Source organism: Nothobranchius furzeri, chromosome 1, assembly GCF_043380555.1.
Source record: "Nothobranchius furzeri strain GRZ-AD chromosome 1, NfurGRZ-RIMD1, whole genome shotgun sequence".
Classification (NCBI taxonomy): domain Eukaryota; kingdom Metazoa; phylum Chordata; class Actinopteri; order Cyprinodontiformes; family Nothobranchiidae; genus Nothobranchius; species Nothobranchius furzeri.
Genome location: NC_091741.1, coordinates 97230890 through 97251256, shown reverse-complemented (window position 1 = coordinate 97251256; position 20367 = coordinate 97230890). Strand labels below are relative to the sequence as shown.

At 41.6% G+C, this 20367-nt stretch overlaps 2 protein-coding genes across 2 annotated transcripts in view; both read left to right on the top strand.

Moving 5' to 3' along the window:
* col23a1a (collagen type XXIII alpha 1 chain a) overlaps positions 1-10525 on the top strand; it is a 193654-nt gene extending 183129 nt beyond the window's left edge. Inside the window, exons 12-32 of the mRNA XM_015943709.3 lie at positions 1451-1477; positions 1591-1617; positions 1718-1771; positions 1862-1921; positions 1993-2037; positions 2132-2209; positions 2339-2362; positions 3862-3906; positions 6256-6300; positions 6378-6458; positions 6537-6590; positions 6960-7034; positions 7109-7135; positions 7212-7271; positions 7350-7421; positions 7493-7519; positions 7601-7654; positions 7789-7875; positions 8073-8171; positions 9437-9475; positions 10243-10525. Coding sequence (XP_015799195.3) covers positions 1451-1477; positions 1591-1617; positions 1718-1771; positions 1862-1921; positions 1993-2037; positions 2132-2209; positions 2339-2362; positions 3862-3906; positions 6256-6300; positions 6378-6458; positions 6537-6590; positions 6960-7034; positions 7109-7135; positions 7212-7271; positions 7350-7421; positions 7493-7519; positions 7601-7654; positions 7789-7875; positions 8073-8171; positions 9437-9475; positions 10243-10293 — 1131 coding nt within the window. The 3' untranslated portion in view covers positions 10294-10525. The remainder of the gene's footprint in view (positions 1-1450; positions 1478-1590; positions 1618-1717; positions 1772-1861; positions 1922-1992; positions 2038-2131; positions 2210-2338; positions 2363-3861; positions 3907-6255; positions 6301-6377; positions 6459-6536; positions 6591-6959; positions 7035-7108; positions 7136-7211; positions 7272-7349; positions 7422-7492; positions 7520-7600; positions 7655-7788; positions 7876-8072; positions 8172-9436; positions 9476-10242) is intronic.
* A 5434-nt stretch (positions 10526-15959) lies between these two features.
* On the top strand, positions 15960-19815 carry rack1 (receptor for activated C kinase 1). Its single transcript, XM_015943883.3, has 8 exons — positions 15960-16180; positions 16644-16815; positions 18017-18164; positions 18453-18548; positions 18708-18818; positions 19057-19197; positions 19388-19498; positions 19699-19815. Exons 1-8 carry the CDS (start codon positions 16072-16074, stop codon positions 19762-19764), a joined length of 954 nt encoding a protein of 317 aa, XP_015799369.1. The 5' UTR covers positions 15960-16071; the 3' UTR covers positions 19765-19815.
* The last annotated feature ends 552 nt before the right edge of the window (positions 19816-20367 follow it).

Below are 20367 nucleotides of genomic sequence, written 5' to 3'. Positions count from 1 at the left end.
ACTAATATGCACTAAAGTGCAAAACTATTGACTACACGTGTCTGCAGCACGATTAGAAACGCATTTATATAGTTTATCAGAAAATAAAAGTTGATTTGGGGTGGCTTGCTCTTTAAGGGCTGCAAAAGTACCTTTAAAACAGCTCCAATCTCTTATATTTGACAGTCCTTCATGCAACATGGTTTCATGAACCTTTAAACTGAAGTCAGTTTACCGTTAGATAATTTCAGCAGAAAGAGTAAGAAACCCCTGCTGGACTTGAACGCTGGATGCACCAGGTGGGCTACTGATATTTCCACACATTTAATCATGTATCACTGTGGGTAAAATAGTAATTATTTATACATTTAGCAAAGAAACACACTTGAAACAGCTTCAAGAGTCCTTTTGAAAGGCAGCTTGAAAGGATGGAAGTAAAAGAGGACCACATAGTGGCTGAGGGGATCAGAATAACGGTTTGTATGTGTGAGACGAAAAAAAACCAGCTGGGAGACATCTCAGCTGCTCCTGTGCATTATTCTAAAATATGAGAAATGAATAGAAAGTTAAAAACTTCCAAAGTATACACAGTTTGTTATAAACGTTCACTGATGGATCAGGTAAACATCACTACTTGGTTGTGTGTGTGTGTGTGTGTGTGTGTGTGTGTGTGTGTGTGTGTGTGTGTGTGTGTGTGTGTGTGTGTGTGTGTGTGTGTGTGTGTGTGTGTGTGAGTGCGTGCGTGCGTGTGTGTGTGTTAGAGGTAGAGAGCTCTAAAGCCAGATCTCCTAGCAATCTCCATGGATGACTTCATAGCAGATATTAAGCCTCTTTTAGCCCTTGTCCACATGGCTCCATCCAACATTCTGTTAAACTAAAGGAGCCAGATGTGGACAGATGTAACTTATTATTCATCATATACAAACACCATATACAGGCCTCATGTTTACCTCCTTTCTGATCCTATAAAATGAATCAAAACACAACGAGGCTTTGTGAAATGTCTCTGTACAGGATGAAATCATTAGGGAAGACAATTAGCCTACAAACTGCCGTCTGGCAAACAAACAGTGAGCTGCTCCACTTCTGATCAATTATCTGGCCAGTCACAGAGGAGGAGTACTGTCAGCACGGAGCCTTAAACAAGGGATAGGAAAAAACAACTGAAACGACTGAAAGACTTTCAAATCACATGAAAATCTGGCTCATTCAGAGAAAAGTATGAAGAAATCAGAGGTGGTAAAACTTTTCTGCAGAACTTTATAAATATTCTTCATTCAAATTTGGTCTCTAAGCAACCACCTTTGTGTATTCGTGCTCAAGCCATCAGTGTCTTCTATGAATGCATCACATACATTAGCTTTCAGAGACTTCGCTGAACTCTCAGTTGCTTGTCAACAGTGACATCTTGTGGCCAAAATGATTAAGTTTTTTGTTTTCTTGTTGAATTTTCTTTCCTGTGTGTTCTCAGGGTTTGCCAGGTCGTGATGGAGCTGAGGTGAATGTAGTTTACACCAAATTTATATGACTCATATTAGAAGATAAAGATGATTTTGTAATTTCAATTGAAAATAAAAGCTCATATATATATTTATATATGCTTTGCTTTAGGGACCACAGGGGCCGCCTGGGAAGCTGGTAGGATTACCAGTAGATTATTGTTCTGAACTTGTCAGATATTTTCTTTCCTGTGTTTGTTGGTTTGGTCTTAAGGATTTTGAGCTGTTTTGATCTGCAGGGAGAGGACGGTGAGCCAGGCTATCCAGGACTTCAGGGTCCTCCAGGGTCAAAGGTACAGCTGAGCTTTATGTGCCTACTGGCAGGTATAGGTAATAGATGGATGGATTCATTGATGTTTATCGGCTGTTGCTGATTGCACCAGGGAGAGCCAGGTGTGGGAGAGAAAGGAGAGAGAGGCATGGACGGGCTCCCAGGATTTAAGGTAAAAGTCTATATTGTGTTTATGTACAATACAAAGAGGGAGTTGTACTACTATGTTTGCTTCTTCCACAGGGTGATAAAGGAGAAATGGGAGAACAAGGACCACAAGGACCCATGGTGTGATCTTTGTTTATCACATCAAATATATTTTTCACATTATTTTTTCATCCCAGTTTGTCATTTGTGTTCATCTTAACATAATTGTCTGCAGGGTCATCCTGGTGAAAAGGGCGCTGCAGGCTCCTCAGACATTGTGGACTTCAACGGCAAACTCCTGGATGCTTTCCAGGTCCGTTTTTATCAAATATTCCATCAGAAATGTAACCTTCAGTCAAAGAACAGCCCAGATATGGCTTTGTGGTGAGGAAATTCATGCTGGAGATCTAATCCAGAATCTGCTGCCGCTTCTTGTTGACAGGCCATCAACACCATCAGCGTTTCGGTAATCCGCTGCTGACGCTGCACGGTTTTATCTAACACCACTGTTCAGACGTTGTGTGCTCCCACCGCACACCACACCTGCTTTGATTTGAGGGGTTTGTGTGTTTTTGTGGCTGCTCACGTGTATTGGATGTCACTCTTTGAGCCACGCGTGAAGAGCCTCGCCGAACGTCCGGCTCCTCCTGTTCTAGATGTGACACGAGACCTCAGCAAACCAATTCCAGCTGTGTGTTTTAATCAGATAACATGTTTGGAGAGATGTGCCTAACCGTGGAGAAGGATCAGAGAGTTGTGATGCTAGAACTCACCACAGCTGCATGGTGTTCTTCATGATGTACGTTTGTGAGCTTTAGGAAATCCTCATTTGCCACAATCCCATCTTTGCATCAAAGGTCTTGATCCTATCAGGTGTTGCTACTGAAAGATGGCTATCTTTGCAGTGTTGTGTGCATTTGATGTAGGAACCAGTCTGAGCTCTGATCTGAAATGACTTCCTGCATGGAAAGCTGTAACCTGCGGCCTGAGAAAGTTACAGGGCAGGCGATGAAAACACGAACCTGAGATCTTATCAGGAGCTTCTTGCCTATGAAGATCAGCCAGCAGACATTATCTCACACACACGCACACACACACACGCAGTAAAAACACACACGTTCGTTCTCTAGGCCACCCACTTTGAGTTTCGATCTCTTGCTTGCGAGAGAAGCAGGTCTTCACATTTCACCCCCATAAAACGATGCTGAAATAGTTTGTTTCTTACTGTCGTCCATTTTTCTGTTGTTTCCATGATCGTTGGCATGCGTAGCCATGACTTTCCCAATGATGAAATATCCCAGATCAAATAGCTGCTTTTAAGCGTCTTCAGTTTCCATGATTTTCATGGAGAACAAAGGGGAAAAAAGGAGCTATACACCTCTGGGAGGCAACGTGGTTTCCCCTCTTATGACTTCAAGATGGCCTTCAGAGGCAGGAGGAACAAGTGCAACATTGTGGACGTAGAAATTAGGGAGTTTGATTTAGAAGGCCTGTCACCCGTTACAGGCTACACTGAGTAAATATGTCATGCATGTGCGTGTGATTCCTTATCCATTGTTAAATGTACTCACATGAATGTTTGGGCTCTCCTCCTTTTTGACTCATTCTGCATCAAAACAAGCAACAGAATGAGGAAAGATGCCAGGGTGCATTGTGCAGCGCAGACCACATTTTATAATATCTGTGAGATAAAATTGCTTCAAGTTGGTTGTGATCAGCAGAGTTCGGATTTGTTTACTGCTCTGTGTATGAGGAGTTTCCAGATCTGATAAACAGTGAAAATAAACAGCAGCAAACATGTACAAGATGTGCTGCACTTAAAAAATGACTCGCCTAATTGGAGTTGATATCAGTTATTGACTCAAGGTTTGATTAAGCTGCAGTTTACTGACAGGGTGATGTTAAATGACTGCTGTGTGGTTTTTCCTCAAACACCCCTTCTCTTATTATGTGTTTTGTCTCCAGGGCCCACCGGGACCACCGGGACCTCCTGGACATTCAGGAGAAAAAGTAAGACATTTAAACCTTTTCCCTTGTGGTTTTGGTTGATTTGCATCCTTAAAGTGATCGTTTTGGTGTTTTTAAGTCTTTCATGTCTTTGTGTTGAGGTTGTAAACATCTGATGTCATTGAACAACCTCAGTTTGAAGAAACAGAAATGAGCTCTAATCGTATTGACAAGCTAATGGCTAGCCACAGCAGGGTGACAACTAAATGAATATTGCTTTACAGCAGGGGTGTCAAACTCAAACTCACACGAGGCCAAAATGAAACTCTGGGATGGAGTCGAGGGCCAAACTTAATATTTTTTGAAAAAGTGACGGCAAATTTGCACATTTTCTTTATCAACAAATATGCAATTTTGAACCTTTTAATTAGGAAACAAACTTATTTCTGCATTAACACTGAATGTGGAATAACCAAATTACACACGAGCAAGTCAGTTTTAAATAAAACACATCAGTGGTATTCATTACTTGTGGTATATTCAGCATTTTTAAAATCTATTCAGGATTTATGTTTTCTTGTTTATTCATTTTTCTTATTTTTTATTCTCCTTTTTTTCTCCTGTAATAAGTGTCATCGCTGCTGTGACGTCTAGCTTTCCCCACTGAGGAACAATAAAGGGATTTTCTATTCTATTCATCTATCTGCAGCCTTTCCACTTCCTGTTTACTGTAGGTTAAATCTTTTCTCACGGGCCAACAACAAAATAAAAATATCATTTTATCTTAAATGAAAATGCAACATCTCACCTGTTAACTTTCATGTTTTGGAGCAGAAAAAGAGCACAAAACCAACATATTTAAAGCTCAGTTTGCTCCACTGGTTTACTGTGATGCTCACCTGTTCCAGCCAGATACCTGCATCATGGGGTTGATCTGAGCTGAGGAGGAGACTCCTGTTGTTTTGTTCATCTTCATCATAATAATGACAACATTAGATGACAACAGGTGCTCACATAGGTTTGTGCTGGTGAACATGTCTGAGCAGCTTGACCACGTTGTTGTGTGTCGGGGAGGAAACACAACCACAGAGCCGTGCTGGTTTCAGCGTGTCGCTGCTCGCTGGAGTTATATCAGCTCTGTCTGGACGTTAGTTGGAAAACTTTCTCTTTCAGTTGTGAACACATTACTGAGCGGTTAAAATCTCAATTTCTGGGCTTCAACGTCGGCAAATAGCTGAGTAAACTCAGCGCTGAGTGAGAGGAGTGTTTAGTTTGTCCGAGACAGCGGAGCTGCAGAGACCGGCAGCAGACGCTGGAAAAAACACAAAGGAGGGGGAGCTTCGGCTCTGCGCTAACGCCGCAAAGCATCAAGGAAGTTGTAGTCTTTGCGGTAAAATCAGCCAGCGGGTCAGTTTTGATATATTTTTGATATTTATCTCGCGGGCCACATAAAAATGCTCCGTGGGCTACATCTGGCCCGTGGGCCTTGTGTCTGACACGTGCTTTAAAGAAAAACAATCTCAAAAACCTCATAGCAGTTCAGCCCATAAATTGTATTTTTCATTTTTAATTATTTACAAAGAAAAATTGTTGTGAAAAAGTTTATTTAGGAAATTAGCATTGGAGCTAGCTAACTGTTTCTGCATCTAACTCACAAGCCGTTTTTACATAACAATGCCGTCAGTTTGTCACAACGCTGTGGCGGCATCAGGGCATCTTTAGATCGTATATGAGTGGTCAGACCGTGGCAGTCACAATCGTGTCCTATTTATGAAAGATTACCTGATGACGGCATAAAGGGGGTAAGGGGGTGGTCTCTATGCTGCTGCAGACTTCCATTTATCTTGGACATAACTTGCTTTTTATTGCGATAAAAGCCATTCCCACCTAAAGGTGTCTGTCCCCGTGCAGTCCCTAGTGATCTGAGCTCCAGTTCTGACAGAGAGACGCTCCAGGAGCTCTGCATTGCTCAAGATTATCATCTCAGCTAATTCTGTTTACAAAAGCGAAACTTACGGCTCGTCATTACTTTTATTTTCAATATGGCTACCAGCCGGAGCTGCATTGTTGCGGTAACAATTTGCTGATTTGCCAGCACGGTGTGTCTTGTAAAAGGGCTACAGTCAGAATTTCCTGACATGTCTTCCAGTATAACTGTGTGTTTGTATAAACCACCAGAACATTTTTTGTATTAGATGTTTTTGAAGATGGCTCTAGCCCTCTTTTTGTATGCCTTTCTATGCCTAGCCATTAGCACGTCAATCCAGTCAGAAGTAATCTGGGTTTTTTCAAACTAAAGCTATCCAAAGAGCTACTCATAGCAATTATTTACAGCCCAGAACCATTCACTTCAAAAGATCCTAATAGCCATGTTTGTAGTTCTGTTAGTAAATCTTCTGTCTCCTGTTGTAGGGCGAGCTCGGTTTACCTGGACCAGCAGGAGTCGACGGACAAAAAGTACTAACAGAAGCACCCTGCCTGTCTGAAATCAACGCATATGTCTTCTCATCTTCTTATTTATTTGTGATTTTCAGGGACAAAAGGGCGACGTGGGTGACTCTGGCCCTCCTGGTGAAAGAGGGGAGAAAGGAGAAATGGGTCTATCCGGGCCGTCTGTAAGTGCTGATGGGAAACAAGTCACTCGGGAATTTACAAATGTGACAAATTAAAGTAATTCCATGTTTGTGGATCAGGGTATGGATGGACAGAAAGGGGACAAGGGTGACTGCAGGCTGGATGACAACCTGGTTAGTGTGAAACACACACACACACACACAGTTTTACTTTATTTCACCGCATTAAAGCAGGCAGAATTTTTCATTATTAAACAATTTTAAAAGTTTAGTCAGTTTGAAGTTTAGATAACTTCAGTAAAATGAGCTTTATAAAATGTAGCAACACATCACAAAGGTAACACTCAGGGTTTTTTTTGTCTTTTTGAGCATATTTGACTAAAACTTATTTTCTTTATCACATTTTCTAATTAATTTTATTTGCATTTTTTTGCCCCATTTTTATTTTTCTCACCTCATGTCCACATTAAATCATTTTATAAATGTTGGTCATTTATCTTTGCTCGTGATCTTACTCCTTTGCTGTTTAACTCTTTGGATCAGATTCAGATGATTTCTCAGCCGGGTCCTCCAGGCCCTCCTGGCCCTCCAGGAGTCCCTGGGTCTCCAGGATCCATGGTGAGTCTCTGCATCATCAGGTTTGTGGTTATGAACCTCCACCCGTCCCTCTGACTGTTCATGCTGTGTTTCAGGGTCTACATGGGATGCCTGGCCCTAAGGTGAGCCTGCGAGGCCTGGCGTATCTGCTTTAGGGAGGTGTGTTGTTTAGGACTCAGTGTTGTGCTGTCTCTACAGGGTGAACCTGGAGTTGGGGTCAAGGGGGAGCAGGGTGAAGCCGGAGCTCCTGGATACAATGTCAGTAGCACCTGGATCCTGTTATTTTCATACATTATTGTATTTTTGATTAATTGCTGATGGGAAATTTTATTTCAGGGACAGGACGGCCACCAGGGTCCACCTGGGTCTCCTGGGTTGGTGGGTCTTCCCGGTGCAAAAGGAGAAAAAGTAAGAGTCTCGTTTTCTGTTTTATAAATGATCCTGAGATATGAGGCGTAACTGTGGGTCTGTGTACACAGGGCAGACCGGGAGAGCCAGGACTAGATGTGAGTGAACTTTTTCAGCTGCAGTATTTTCAGTTTGACTGACGATACCATTTTTTAGCTTCTTTGTGTTTCTGTGTTCAGGGTTTTCCAGGTCTGATGGGGGACAAAGGTGACCGAGGGGACAAAGGAGAAAAGGTGAGTTTAACAATAACCCAAACGAGTGGTGAGCACGGATTTAATGATGATTTGATCTGCAGATCTGTCTTCAGCCTCATTTCCAGGCTGTTTCTGTAGCCAGGTTGTTGTTTCTGACTGTGGTTGTGTTTCAGGGTGACCGGGGGTCAGTGGGAAAGAGAGGACTGAAGGGACAGAAGGGAGAACAAGGTCCTCCAGGACTGGACCAGCCGTGTCCTGTGGTACGACACACACACACACACACACACTCACACACACACACACACACACACACACACACACACACACACACACACTCACACACACACACACACACACACACACACACACACACACAGAGCTCTGTGTGTCACTTTGAGCATCCCATCTGCTTTCTCTGTTTCCTCCTGGATGCTGTGTAACTGATACCCTCTGACAGGGCTGTGATGAGACTAAGGGTCTGTCTGTGAAGGCGGGGCTTTCTCCACCTGAAACTCCTCCTCTTCCTCCTTCTGGCCCCGAGGCCCCCTGTCCTGTGGTACAGTAGCTCTCTTTCCTTCTTTTCTTTTATTTTTCATCTCCTACATCACATCTAATCTATCATCTTTTCAAGCATTTCACTTCCTTCTATGTTTTAGTCTTCTGTTGATCTCTGGATGTCATGAGTGAACCCCTCACTTACTTCCTGGTTCAACATTTAGTGTTAACAGTGGAAACAATGATGAATGTTATTATCCACTGGCTGTTCGTGTAAAAACCAGGGATCCCGCTATTAATTTGCCAAAGTGCCGAGAGATACCAGATTTAAATAGTATGCCGATCTGACACCATAAAAGCCTAATTTAAGAACATTATTAGCTCTCTTAAATTGATGCTACTAATGTTACTAATACTAATGTTAGCATAAAGCTAATGCTGAGTGGTTCTTGTTTTATATCCTTATTTCTAGTTAGCATCACTTAAAATGTGCAGAATTTGCTTCTCTAATATTACAACGAATCAAAATGATCAAAAAGTGAAATAAACAGAAAATATCAGTTTGTTTTTAGGAGACACATCATCAGTGATTTTGTTCAGAGACCACAGTAAGACTGAATAAATTTAGAGAAGCAAAGACATTAATCAGCTTAAAATAACATATTCTAATGAAACGTTGAGATAAATAGCTGCGGTTTAATTCAGGACATAACTGAAAAGAGAAATGTTTTATCTTTTTTCTTTTCTGCTTGAAGCTGGATATAGTTCATTTGGTCAGGATCTAATCGTGTTTTAATCATAATTGCAGATAAGTTTCTTTGAAGAATTGAGATTTTGTGTGAAATTTTGGGTTTATTCGGGAACAGCAGCAGCTCAGGAGGTAGAGCGGGTTGTCCAATAATACGAAGGTTGCAGGCTCGATCCCGGCTCCGACCAGAGAATGCTGCTGTTGTGTCCTTGGGCAAGACACTTAACCTGCCTTGCCTGCTGGTGGCAGTCAGAGGGACCGGTGGCGCCTGTGTTTGGCAGGCCTCGCCATACAAATACAGACCTTTTACCATTCATTTAGCGTTTGTCTGGTGGAAACAAGACAGCTACAAGAGCTTTTACAGAGCTACATCCTTAAAAAGCTTCCAATCTGAGAAAAACTGGGAAATGTGATACTTTGAGCACAAATGTTTGTAATTTAATATTTTTGTTCACCAGTTGCCTGAAAAGAGCACACATCAACATTACTGTTATGATTTGTTTGCTGATGGTAAAAAATAAAATTTGTGGAGCTTCAAGGTAAACATGCATAAACGTTCCTCTTTTATTAACCCACAGGGACACGATGGGCTACCAATACCAGGCTGCTGGCATAAGGTGAGTGTAGTTATTTTATAGAATAATGCAGCATAGTCCCTTGTTAAATAAAAATACAGAGAACTGGTGTGATGAGTTTTTAAATCACTGAAATGATAACTATTGGCTTTGATTTAACACAGGGCCGTGTTGTAAGTAAATTTCTGTGTGTGTGTGTGTGTGTGTGTGTGTGTGTGCGTGTGTGCGAGTGTGTGTGTGTGCGTGCGTGCGTGCGTGCGTGCGTGCGTGCGTGCGTGTGTGTGTGTGTGTGTGTGTGTGTGTGTGTGTGTGTGTGTGTGTGTGTGTGTGTGTGTGTGTGTGTGTGTGAGCTACTTGGAGACTAACCAGTCATCACTATTCTCTCTTTGCAGTGATGACTAACCAGCAGCATGGAGACTGTACATATTGATATGGTATATTTTGCAAGTGAATACACACCAGCAACATCCCCTTTTATAAAGTCCTATTTTATAATATATTGAGAATGTAAGGACATTTTTCGGAGCCGACTCTTTTTTTAACTCACAATTTGGTGTTGTGAATGCAGCCGTGAACTGGCAGTGGGACTTTTGGGTTTGAAGGACAGTCCAGGCGGACGTGCTGGGGTTAGAAGAGTGCCTCACTAACAAACTTGTTGTAACCACGGCTGGGAGACGTGTGATGTGTGTGCACTCAGCCGCTCTCAGCGATGGATGGATGGTTGGACGAATGGACTTCTGTTGGTTTGTTTTGAACAGCTGGAGGTGTGTGTTGTCAGTGCTCTCTTGTCCTCTGTTTTCTATAAAAAGGAGGAAATGGCGAGGCAGAAGCTCAAACGCAAGCGTCTCTCTCAGCCTTGAGAAGGGGGTGGAGCCTGTCGGAGGAAGAGGACAGCACAGGACTGGAAATGGGAAACCTTAAAGAGCATACTGGCTTTTTTTCTGAAACAGAGCTTGCTATCTTGATGCCTCTGCGTCACACTCAGATCGTCTGTTGTGGAATCGGTCCAGGAGGGGGCGACAGAGCTCCACACACACCTCAGAGGGGAGGCGGGATCTGTTGCTGATGATGTTGCTCTTACAGATTTGAGTTATTTGGGAGTCTCTGGCACATAAGGAAGGAGTTTGCCGTGGAGATATGTTGGACGTGTCACAATGATGTTTTGTATGACTTTATTAATGCATGATCATCCCCGTGTTGTTTAGCATGCAGATTGTGTGACTCTCACCACAATGAACAAAACAAAACATATTGCTTTATTCTTTTCCATTTTTCTCCAGTTCCAGTTTGCATTCCTGAAATTTTCCTTAAATATAAGCAGACGATGAATGTTAAAGGGCAGGTCTGAAGGAACCATTTGCAGTATTACTGATCAATCATTGTAGCCTTGAGAAATAATCACCCTCATCTGATGCATTTTGACTGATTATTTAGTGTTTTAACATCAAAGGAAGGTGTGTTTGATCTCTGCTTCCAGCCTGTTTTGGACAACAGTAGAACTTGTTGCTGCTGACTTCAATTTGTTTTGAAACTAACATGAAATTTGATTGAAACGTGTGTTTTTATGAGTTCATAATTCATTTTCACTAAGCAGCGTGCCTTAAACTTGTCATTTGCTTTGCATTTTATACAAACCTTTGTAACTGCTCTCAGAAAAGTCTTTGCCTTTGTTTTTTTACCTGGGTGTTGCAACACATTTCTCTCGGATGGAAAATCTGTTGGTGCTTCTTTAATTTCAAAGCTATTTTATGAAACCACTTAGAAAAGGCACGCACAGATGCAGAATTTTATATAAAAATCTGCAACAAGTGCACTTTCTGGTTGGTACTGATAAACGTTTATGTCAGGATCCACAGGGATATTGATGGAAGATTAGGTAGATTTTTAAATAAAGGCCCTGCTGCTTTCCTTATTCAGTGTTACTCTGATGGAGCCTCATGGATTTGCTTCAGTCATGCTGCAGATTTCTAATTTCTGCTGTTTTATTGGATTCTATGTTTTTTATTATTTCATCTTGCTAAATAATTTCTGTATCAGTCTTGTTTTAATTTAAGTTTATTGAGGATTTGTTTATTAGAAAAGAGTGTTTCAGATATTAAGCTGAAATCAACAAATTCAAAAACGTACACGATGGGTGAAACATTTTATTTGAACACTTGTGTATAACTGAAGACGATTTAAAGATCAAGTTTTGCTGTATTTCAGTGTCAGACGGTAGTTATCTGTTGCATATCTTCATATGTGTTTATTTCTTTTACAGATTCTATCAGCTCCTTTTTAAAATGTTGGTTTATTGAAGTACGTTCATGGCACAGTGTCTGATTGGAGTTTCACATTGTAACAGATCTTAATACAACAGTATTAGCTAAACTTTGTGTGAATGTTTTTACTTTTGGTTGTGTTCATTGGTTGTAAAAGATTTAAGCTATTTTTGTAATTACTTGTCCAAATATAAATATATATGTGAAATAAGTAAAACAAAAAATCTGGTCCGTAAACATGCAGACAAAAATAAACTTTAAAGTGTTATGGTTTCATTTTATCATGCTAATGTGTCTTTTCCTTTTTGGTCGTGAGGGCAGCTTGAGCAGAGTTCTGTCTGTGTAGGTTTATCTAATTCCATTATTTTGTTCTTTTCCAAACACAGTGATAGATATTTGTTATTTACCTTTTTACAGACAGGTTTAGGCTACATCTGTAGCCGTTTTCATCATTGGTGACGCTCTGAAGAAGGCTACAGATGTAGCCCAAACTTGTCACCAAGAAGGTAAATAACATTTCTAATACTCAGTGTTCAGAAAAGAACCAAAGATGGAATTGGCTGAGCTCTCACTTCGGCATAAGAAACCGCTACAATGCCCACATCACTTTAGATGCAACACCAATCCTATTGATCGCCCACTACATTTTCCCTCACTCATTAGGAGAAGGCATTCTACCCTTTTCTGACTCAAGACCATGGTCTATGATTTCCAGGTGGGATTCTCATTCCGGCTGCTTCAAACTCACCTGTGGCCGAGATCACGGTCTGATGAAGCCAACAGGAACACATTATCTATAAAATGCAGAGAACTGATCCTTGGGCCACCAAAACAGATCCCCTCAACACCTTGGCTGTGCCTAGAAATCCAGTCCATAGATGTTAGGAGCAGAATCTGTGACAAAGGGTAGCCTTTGGACAGAGTCCAACTCATGGGAATGAGCCCAACTTACTGCAGAGTCCGATAAATTTTAGTGGCTGGGCTGCAAAGTGAAACAGCAGTCCACGGGGGGCGCTCATTACTGGCCTCCATCCAGGCACGAATGGATGCAATATCTGCATCAACATCCTGGGCCTGGCTCAAGTCCCCCATGGTCCAACCATGAAACAAAGGAACACATGTACCTTCTCAGTCTGCTTTACAACACGTGAATCAGTGGGAATGTTCTGATGTATTGTGTCTGTATGTGTGGAAGTGTTTTGGTCTAGACTCTAGAATATTTGTGTTGGGTGTAGGGGTGCTTTGACTTACCCCCACTGGACAGACTGTTGTGTCAGCCCGCCGGTCGCTCTTCCACCCCCACTGGACTCAGCAACAGAAATCTCCCATCAGAATCCAAGCTGCACTGGAATGCCAAATGTGTAGATGGGTTCGGAAGTTTGCATAGGCTAGACAGGTGGCATGGTCTTCTGGAAAGACTATCAGCATTTGTGTGCACCCGACCCGGGTGATGAACGATCTCAAAGTCATATTTGGCAAGCTTCTCAAGCCAACGAGCTAACTGTCCTTCGGGCTCTTTCATCTCTGTAAGCCAATGCAGGCTTCCATGGTCTGTGCACACCTTAACCCTGTGGAGGCAGGCGTTGCTGATTTGCAATGTTAAAACCTACCTACCTGATGCTCCACATACATATTTCATGAGCATTTTTTAACTTAGAAGTACCCCTGAAGGACTTAGTTGTTCGTCCTTTTATCAAAACTTATTTTGAGCCTGAGAGGGTTAAAGGGCTGCCCCAGGAGATACTGGCGGAAATGGGAAGTGAAATCCACAATGGCCAGCAATTGACTAGTAATTAAAATTGCGCCCACATTTTCTAAGTTAACACACATCTCTTTTAACAATGGTAGTTTTTGCATCTTTACAGTTCCCCTGCTTCAGAAGTTGAGGGCTTCCAGGAGCTCCCTCTAGCTCACCCATATTTCGAATGTTGCGTATAGCACAAGTTTGTCACGTGAGTTGCTGAATCCTAGCAGACAGTTGCCTTTCAAAATAAAATAGTTCCCGGATCTTGTTCCAGCAAGATCTGGCTCAAATTAAGCCCTGTCTACAAGTCTACAAAACACGTAGATTGGTTGGATGAACTCCTGTGCACCCTCTATGACCCTGCTAAGGGTATAGAGCTGGTCTAGTGTTCCACAGACCAGGAGAATATCACATTTTCCTCCTAAATCTGATTGATTATCCAGGGGACCTTTGTCTCTGGATCCTTTGAAGAGACTTTGCCTGCTAAGCTCAGGAGTGTTTTCCCCCTGTGGTTGGAGCACACCATCCAGTACCTCTTTATAAATAGGGGGATCATCACCCCAGTCTGTCAATCCAGTGGAACTGCCCCCAGTATCCACAATATTTACTGTGCCGCATCAACCAACACAGTCCCACAACATCCAGCGCCTTGAGGAACTCCAGGCGAATCTCACCCACCACTGGAGCCCTACCACTAAGGAGTCTCTTAACCACTTTGGTTGCCTCAGCACTAGAGACTTGATAGCCCAAACCCCCAGAATTCACTTCCTAAATGGAAGATGTGCCAGTGGAATTGAGGAGGTATTTAAAGTACTCTTTCCACTGACTCACAACATCCCAAGTGGAGGTCAGCAGTACACCATCCCCACCATAAACAGTGTTGGTGGTGCAGCTGTGTCACCCTCCTGAGACATCAAATGGTGGACCAGAATCTTCTCAAAGTATGAAACTCCTCCATGGCCTCATCAAACTCCTTCCAGCAGGTATTTTCTTCCTCCACCACCTGAACCACACTTCACTTGGTATCTGGTGCCTCAGACCAAAAGACTCAACAGGCACATACTACTCTGTGGCCGTAGCTCTAGTCAGCTGTTTCAACTTTTATTTTAGTAAAATAAAGCAAATGACTAAAGAAGTTTGAAAATGACATGTTTTAGAAAGTAAAACGTCATCTGCTAGGATGATCAAGTCTTACAGTGAGAGGAGGCTTACCATACAATTTTTTTCTAAGCACACAACACTGTTACCAATATTCTCACTTCAGCCTAATGTAACAGTGTTGAAATAGTGTAGCTGTGCAGTAGTTTACATATAGAAATATCAGATTATTCATAAAACATACCAGTAGAAAGCCTGGAAATTGAAGGATTCCAAATGTTGTTCAACATGTGAGATAAAACATTAATTATTTTGTAGCGTGGCATCATTGTCTTGTCTGTAATTGGCCTTTTTTTATTAGGTTATATGTTTTTATGGTTGTTTTATATTGTCTTATTTGTACTTGTTGCCTGCTGTATTGTCCAGCACCTTGGGTGTTTGATGAGATTGTGGAAGGGACATTACAATCTTCTGTGCATTCATTCTGGGTCTTTTTAACTTGTATTTTTTTTTTGGTTCTCTTTTAAACACAGGAAAGAAAAGTTTTCTTCTCTGTGTTTAAAAAAGAACCAATAAATAAATAAATAAATAAATACAAGAGACTTTACAAATAAAGTGAAATGAAATGAAAATTCAAATTTTAAAGATTGTTTGTTAATCAGTACACAAGTATAGAGCAGGCATGTATGTGGCCCTCATTTGTCGCCCTTGGAGCAATTTATGTCACTGTCGTCCCCCCCCCCCCCCCCCCCAACATTGTATGTTCAAACTTAATAGTCCATTTTGACAAATTTTAGGGAGTACAAATGCAAGAATAAATATTTTTAGCATTTAAAAAATGTATATGTTGTGGCCTACAAGGACAGTTAACTTGCTGATTTTGGCTCTTATCTAGGAAAGTTTGGACATCCCTGGTATAAAATATATCAAGGCGTCAACTTTAAAGCCGCCTTTCACATGAAAAGAAACAAATATTATGGGATTAAAGCTCGTGTGTGTGTGTGTGTGTGTGTGTGTGTGTGTGTGTGTGTGTGTGTGTGTGTGTGTGTGTGTGTGTGTGTGTGTGTGTGTGTAACATAAAGTATAAAAAATACGGACGTTTGTAAAATATAGAATATTCTAAAATCAGAAAATTTGTGTCCATCACAGACATTTTATTTTACTGGTGCTATGTTTCGTAAGAGCTTAATTTCCTTTATTCATTCAGACAGAAACATATCAGGGATGTGCACAGCTGTTACCAATAACCAAATCAGTGTGTATTACTTATATATAATGGTGATGTGTTGTAAGTGAAATGTTTTATCATGTTTCTAAACAGTCCCCTTCAGTCTTTTCTTGTAGCACACTTGGATGACTTGGGGAAAAAAACATATCCCAGAATGCTCTGCGAGCCCTTCACCCCTCTTAGTTTTTGCATCCGGGTCTGTACTTCCTTTTCCTCCGTGCCTAGATGCGATGAGGACCTAGGTTTTTACGAACCTGAGAAATATCCGAATCCATCCTTGTAAAAGGCACCACCGAACCTCGTCAAAATGACCGAGCAGATGACAGTGAGGGGGACCCTGAAGGGCCACAGTGGATGGGTCACCCAGATCGCCACTACCCCTCAGTATCCCGACATGATTCTGTCGGCGTCCCGAGGTGAGGCTTCCCCCGCCGGCAGCCGCCAACATGGCTACAGCTAGCTTTGTAAGCTAGCAGTGACTCTTTGGTAATGTTACAAAAATACGATTTTTGCGGAAGTGGCAGAAGACCGCTGAAATGTGATTACAACAGCCTAAAGGCTCATTAATCGCTTATAGTGAACATTTGCGACTTCAGAAGTGGAGGAAACCTGGTGTAGTTAAACTTGTGCTTTCTAGCGTCATTAGCTGGATCTACTGTGTTTCACTCCTGGGTTTACACCAACATAGCACCGACACTGATTCATCCAGTTAAACATCAGACTACTTGACATGAGGTTATAAGGCCTTGAACCAAGCGCTGCAATGTGATATTAACTTGATATTAACTTAAGTGCTAGCTTCGCATGCTAATGCTACCTACCTGCTCTTTGCTTTAGGCAATACTCCTGAGTCCTGAACCTTATGTGTTAAACTTTCAGACAAGTCCATCATCATGTGGAAGCTGACTCGTGACGAGACCAACTATGGGATCCCTCAGCGCTCTCTGAGGGGCCACTCTCACTTTGTAAGTGATGTTGTCATCTCCTCGGATGGACAGTTTGCTCTCTCAGGCGCCTGGGACGGCTCCCTCCGACTGTGGGACCTCACCACGTAAGTACAGCTAGGAAGAAAGCTTCTACATCAGATCCGCTGTCCTGTAAATATATCTCTTTACCCGTTTACCTGCTCCCAACATATTTAAATGTGTGAGAGCATCTAGAGAAGTCAACTTAGGAAGGTTGTGATGAAATCAGTTAATCTGGGTCCTTTAGAGCAGGAAACGTGTGGAACTTGCAGGATGGTACCCCTCAAGGAAAAAAGTTGCTGACCCTTGATCTGCATCATCTAAGCATCTATGTGGAACACAGTTTAAACTAGTTAATGCTTTTCTTTTTAGAAATAAGTAAGTTGGTAAAGACTTGCATGTTTGTATTAGCTGGAAGTATGTCCTTTCTAAATTTAAGTTGTAACAAACATCCTGGATAGTTTTAAAGATATGATTTGTCACCTTTGTTCTATAAATGAAAATGTGTTTGAACCGATGTTAACACACAGTCCGCGCTAATGCGTATTTGTTACTAGAGCTACAAACATTTCAGCACTTATGACCTCTAAATACCAAGTTGCCAGGGAACATAACTTAAGCCATAAAACAGTTGGGAAATGACATCTAGTTAAGCTACACCATGTGTAAACCCAATCTTGGTGAACAAACTTCATTTGCGTGTACATGACCGTGCAACAGCTTTTTATACTAGTGTTTTGTACCACAGATAGAACTTCAGTAATCTCGCACTAAATAATAAACAGCAGACATTTAAAAATGCAGTTATATACAATTACAATGTTTGTCAGAGATCCTATAAAATAAATTCTCCCAGTTTCTTGTACCCGACACTGTTGTTCCACAGTGTTATTGTCCTTACTACACCTTCATCACTTTATACACTCCTTAGTTGTGACTTAAGAGAACAGTAGATCTAAATAAATGGGTTTGGGGTTTATACAGGAATAAAACTACAGTCCATGTTTGAACAGTTTTAATCATCTAAGTGAGGAGCTGGAATTTGATTCTGGCTAAAGTGCTGGAACCCGATATAAACTGAACCTAAAAAAAATTGTCATTGATCGGCATTAAGGTTTGTGTACTAAAGTGATTTGTTTGAATACAAGTGGGGAAAAAAACTGTTTTAACTCCTTAAATGACTGTAGCTTGTAGAGGCCATAATTAGTAGAGGAGGGCAGGCATTTTAAACTGTAAACTTAATATAGCTTTATTCTAATCGGACGTCTTAATCTTGTGTTTTTCTAGTGGCACCACCACCCGTCAGTTTGTTGGACACACAAAGGATGTTTTGAGTGTGGCTTTCTCTGCTGATAACCGTCAGATTGTATCTGGCTCCCGAGACAAGACCATCAAGCTGTGGAACACTCTTGGAGTCTGCAAGTACACCATTCAGGTGAGCTGTCACTTAATGCTGCTGCTGCTGCTGCTTAGAGCTGTTCCTTCTTTGGTTTTCATTTAGTTTTTGTTCAAGCTTTTTTTTTTTTTTTTAACTAGTTTTACATTTTCTGAGGTAGAGCACACAGCTCAGCCATCAGCTGGAGCATTGTGGACTAAATCTGTATGATGGTTTTAAGTGTGTAGTGTGTCAGGATCATGGAATAAGTCTCGGTGGTTACATGAGCTAAAGTGAGCCATTGTTGGGATGAGCTGAACTTTAAACTGTTCAAACTTGATTTTGCAGGATGAAGGCCATTCTGAGTGGGTGTCTTGTGTTCGCTTCTCCCCCAACAGCAGCAACCCCATCATTGTCTCCTGTGGCTGGGACAAGGTGGTCAAGGTATGGTTTACTAGTAATTTGCTAATGTTTGGTCCTGGTTAGATGGTTTAACTTAGTTTGCATTTATTAGCTGACTACTTGCGTAAGACAACCTTTTTTATGATTAGCTTCCATGTTGGATGTTGATGTTTGTTCTGTCTCGGGTGTGATGCCTCTCAGGTGTGGAACCTGGCCAACTGCAAGCTGAAGACCAACCACATTGGTCACACTGGCTATTTGAACACAGTGACCGTCTCCCCTGATGGCTCTCTGTGTGCATCTGGTGGAAAGGTAACATCTGCTTCCAGTAATTGTAGATTTCTGTAAAATGTTCTTTTTTAGAATCTTTAAGTGAACGGACAAGTTTTTGCAATGATGGAAAATTAATCATACATCTGTTTTAAAATGATGACAATAGAGGCTGTTTCTGAGCACGACTTGAACTTGTCACGATCCCCGTTTGTGGGGTTGGGTATCGTGTTAAGAGCTGCGATGTAATCACTGAAGAATGTTTTCTGTTGGTGTTCAGGATGGCCAGGCCATGCTGTGGGACCTGAATGAAGGCAAGCACCTGTACACCCTGGATAGTGGTGACACCATCAACGCCCTTTGTTTCAGCCCCAACCGTTATTGGCTCTGTGCCGCCACCGGCCCCAGCATCAAGATCTGGGTAAGATGTTAAGCTAAACATGTTATCAAGGAGGACTGTGATGAAATTTAAAATGTTAGCTGTATTGTTTGATGATATCAGAGGCTGTTTCTGAGCTCCGACCCAATAGAGAATGTCAATAAATTCAGGTATGTTACTTATTACCTTGGTTAGAGATACCATCACTCTGGTTCTCTTTTACCTCATTCAGGATCTGGAGGGCAAGATCATTGTGGATGAACTGAAACAGGAAGTGATCAGCACGAACAGCAAGGCAGAACCGCCACAGTGTACTTCCCTGGCGTGGTCTGCTGATGGACAGGTACGACACTCTCTGGAGGACCTTTAAATGCAGATTTCTGTTGTGACCCCTGTGATTATACCCATTCACTTTTAACTCTGATTAATTCTGCTGACAGTCCTGCAAATATGAGGGGCACCAGAGAACCACTCACATGATTGAGCCTTTTTGAAAAGCGTGCTATTATGGATGCTAACTTCTGTTCCTCTTTTACTCAACAGACCTTGTTTGCTGGCTACACTGACAACCTGATCAGAGTGTGGCAGGTCACCATTGGAACACGATAAGAACAGCCTTGCTAATGCAGCTTTGAATAAAGAGACTCTTTGAAAATAAAATGTTTTGATCTTGTATTTAATTTTGACTGTTAAATTGTTTTTTATCAAAAGGGAACATCGATCACATCGATTTAAAAAAATCTGCTGAAACAATGATCAACAGTAACGTGAAAAAATGATTGAAAAATTAGGGAAAACTAAGTTTCTGTATTTATTTATTTTACTTATTTTGCCTTTATTTAACCAGGTTGGTCCCATTGAGATACAAGATCTCTTTTGCAAGGGAGACCTGGCCAAGACGGACAGAGCAGCAGCACAAGTTACAAAATTAATACATTCACATTTAAATACATTTCCACATAAACTCAATTAAAACAAACACACTGATGGTCTGGATTCCAGTGACCTAATCAGTCAAATCCACTCAAGGAAACCAAATCCTTGATTTTTAGATCTTTTTGTAGTGAATTCCATGTTGATGGAGCAGCAAAGCTAAAAGCCGACTTTCCCAGCTCTGCGAACCTTAGGAACAACAAATTGCAAAAGTTCACTTGAGCGGAGATTGAACTGATTCTGCTGTGAGGATGGAAACATCCCTATCAGCTTGGACCA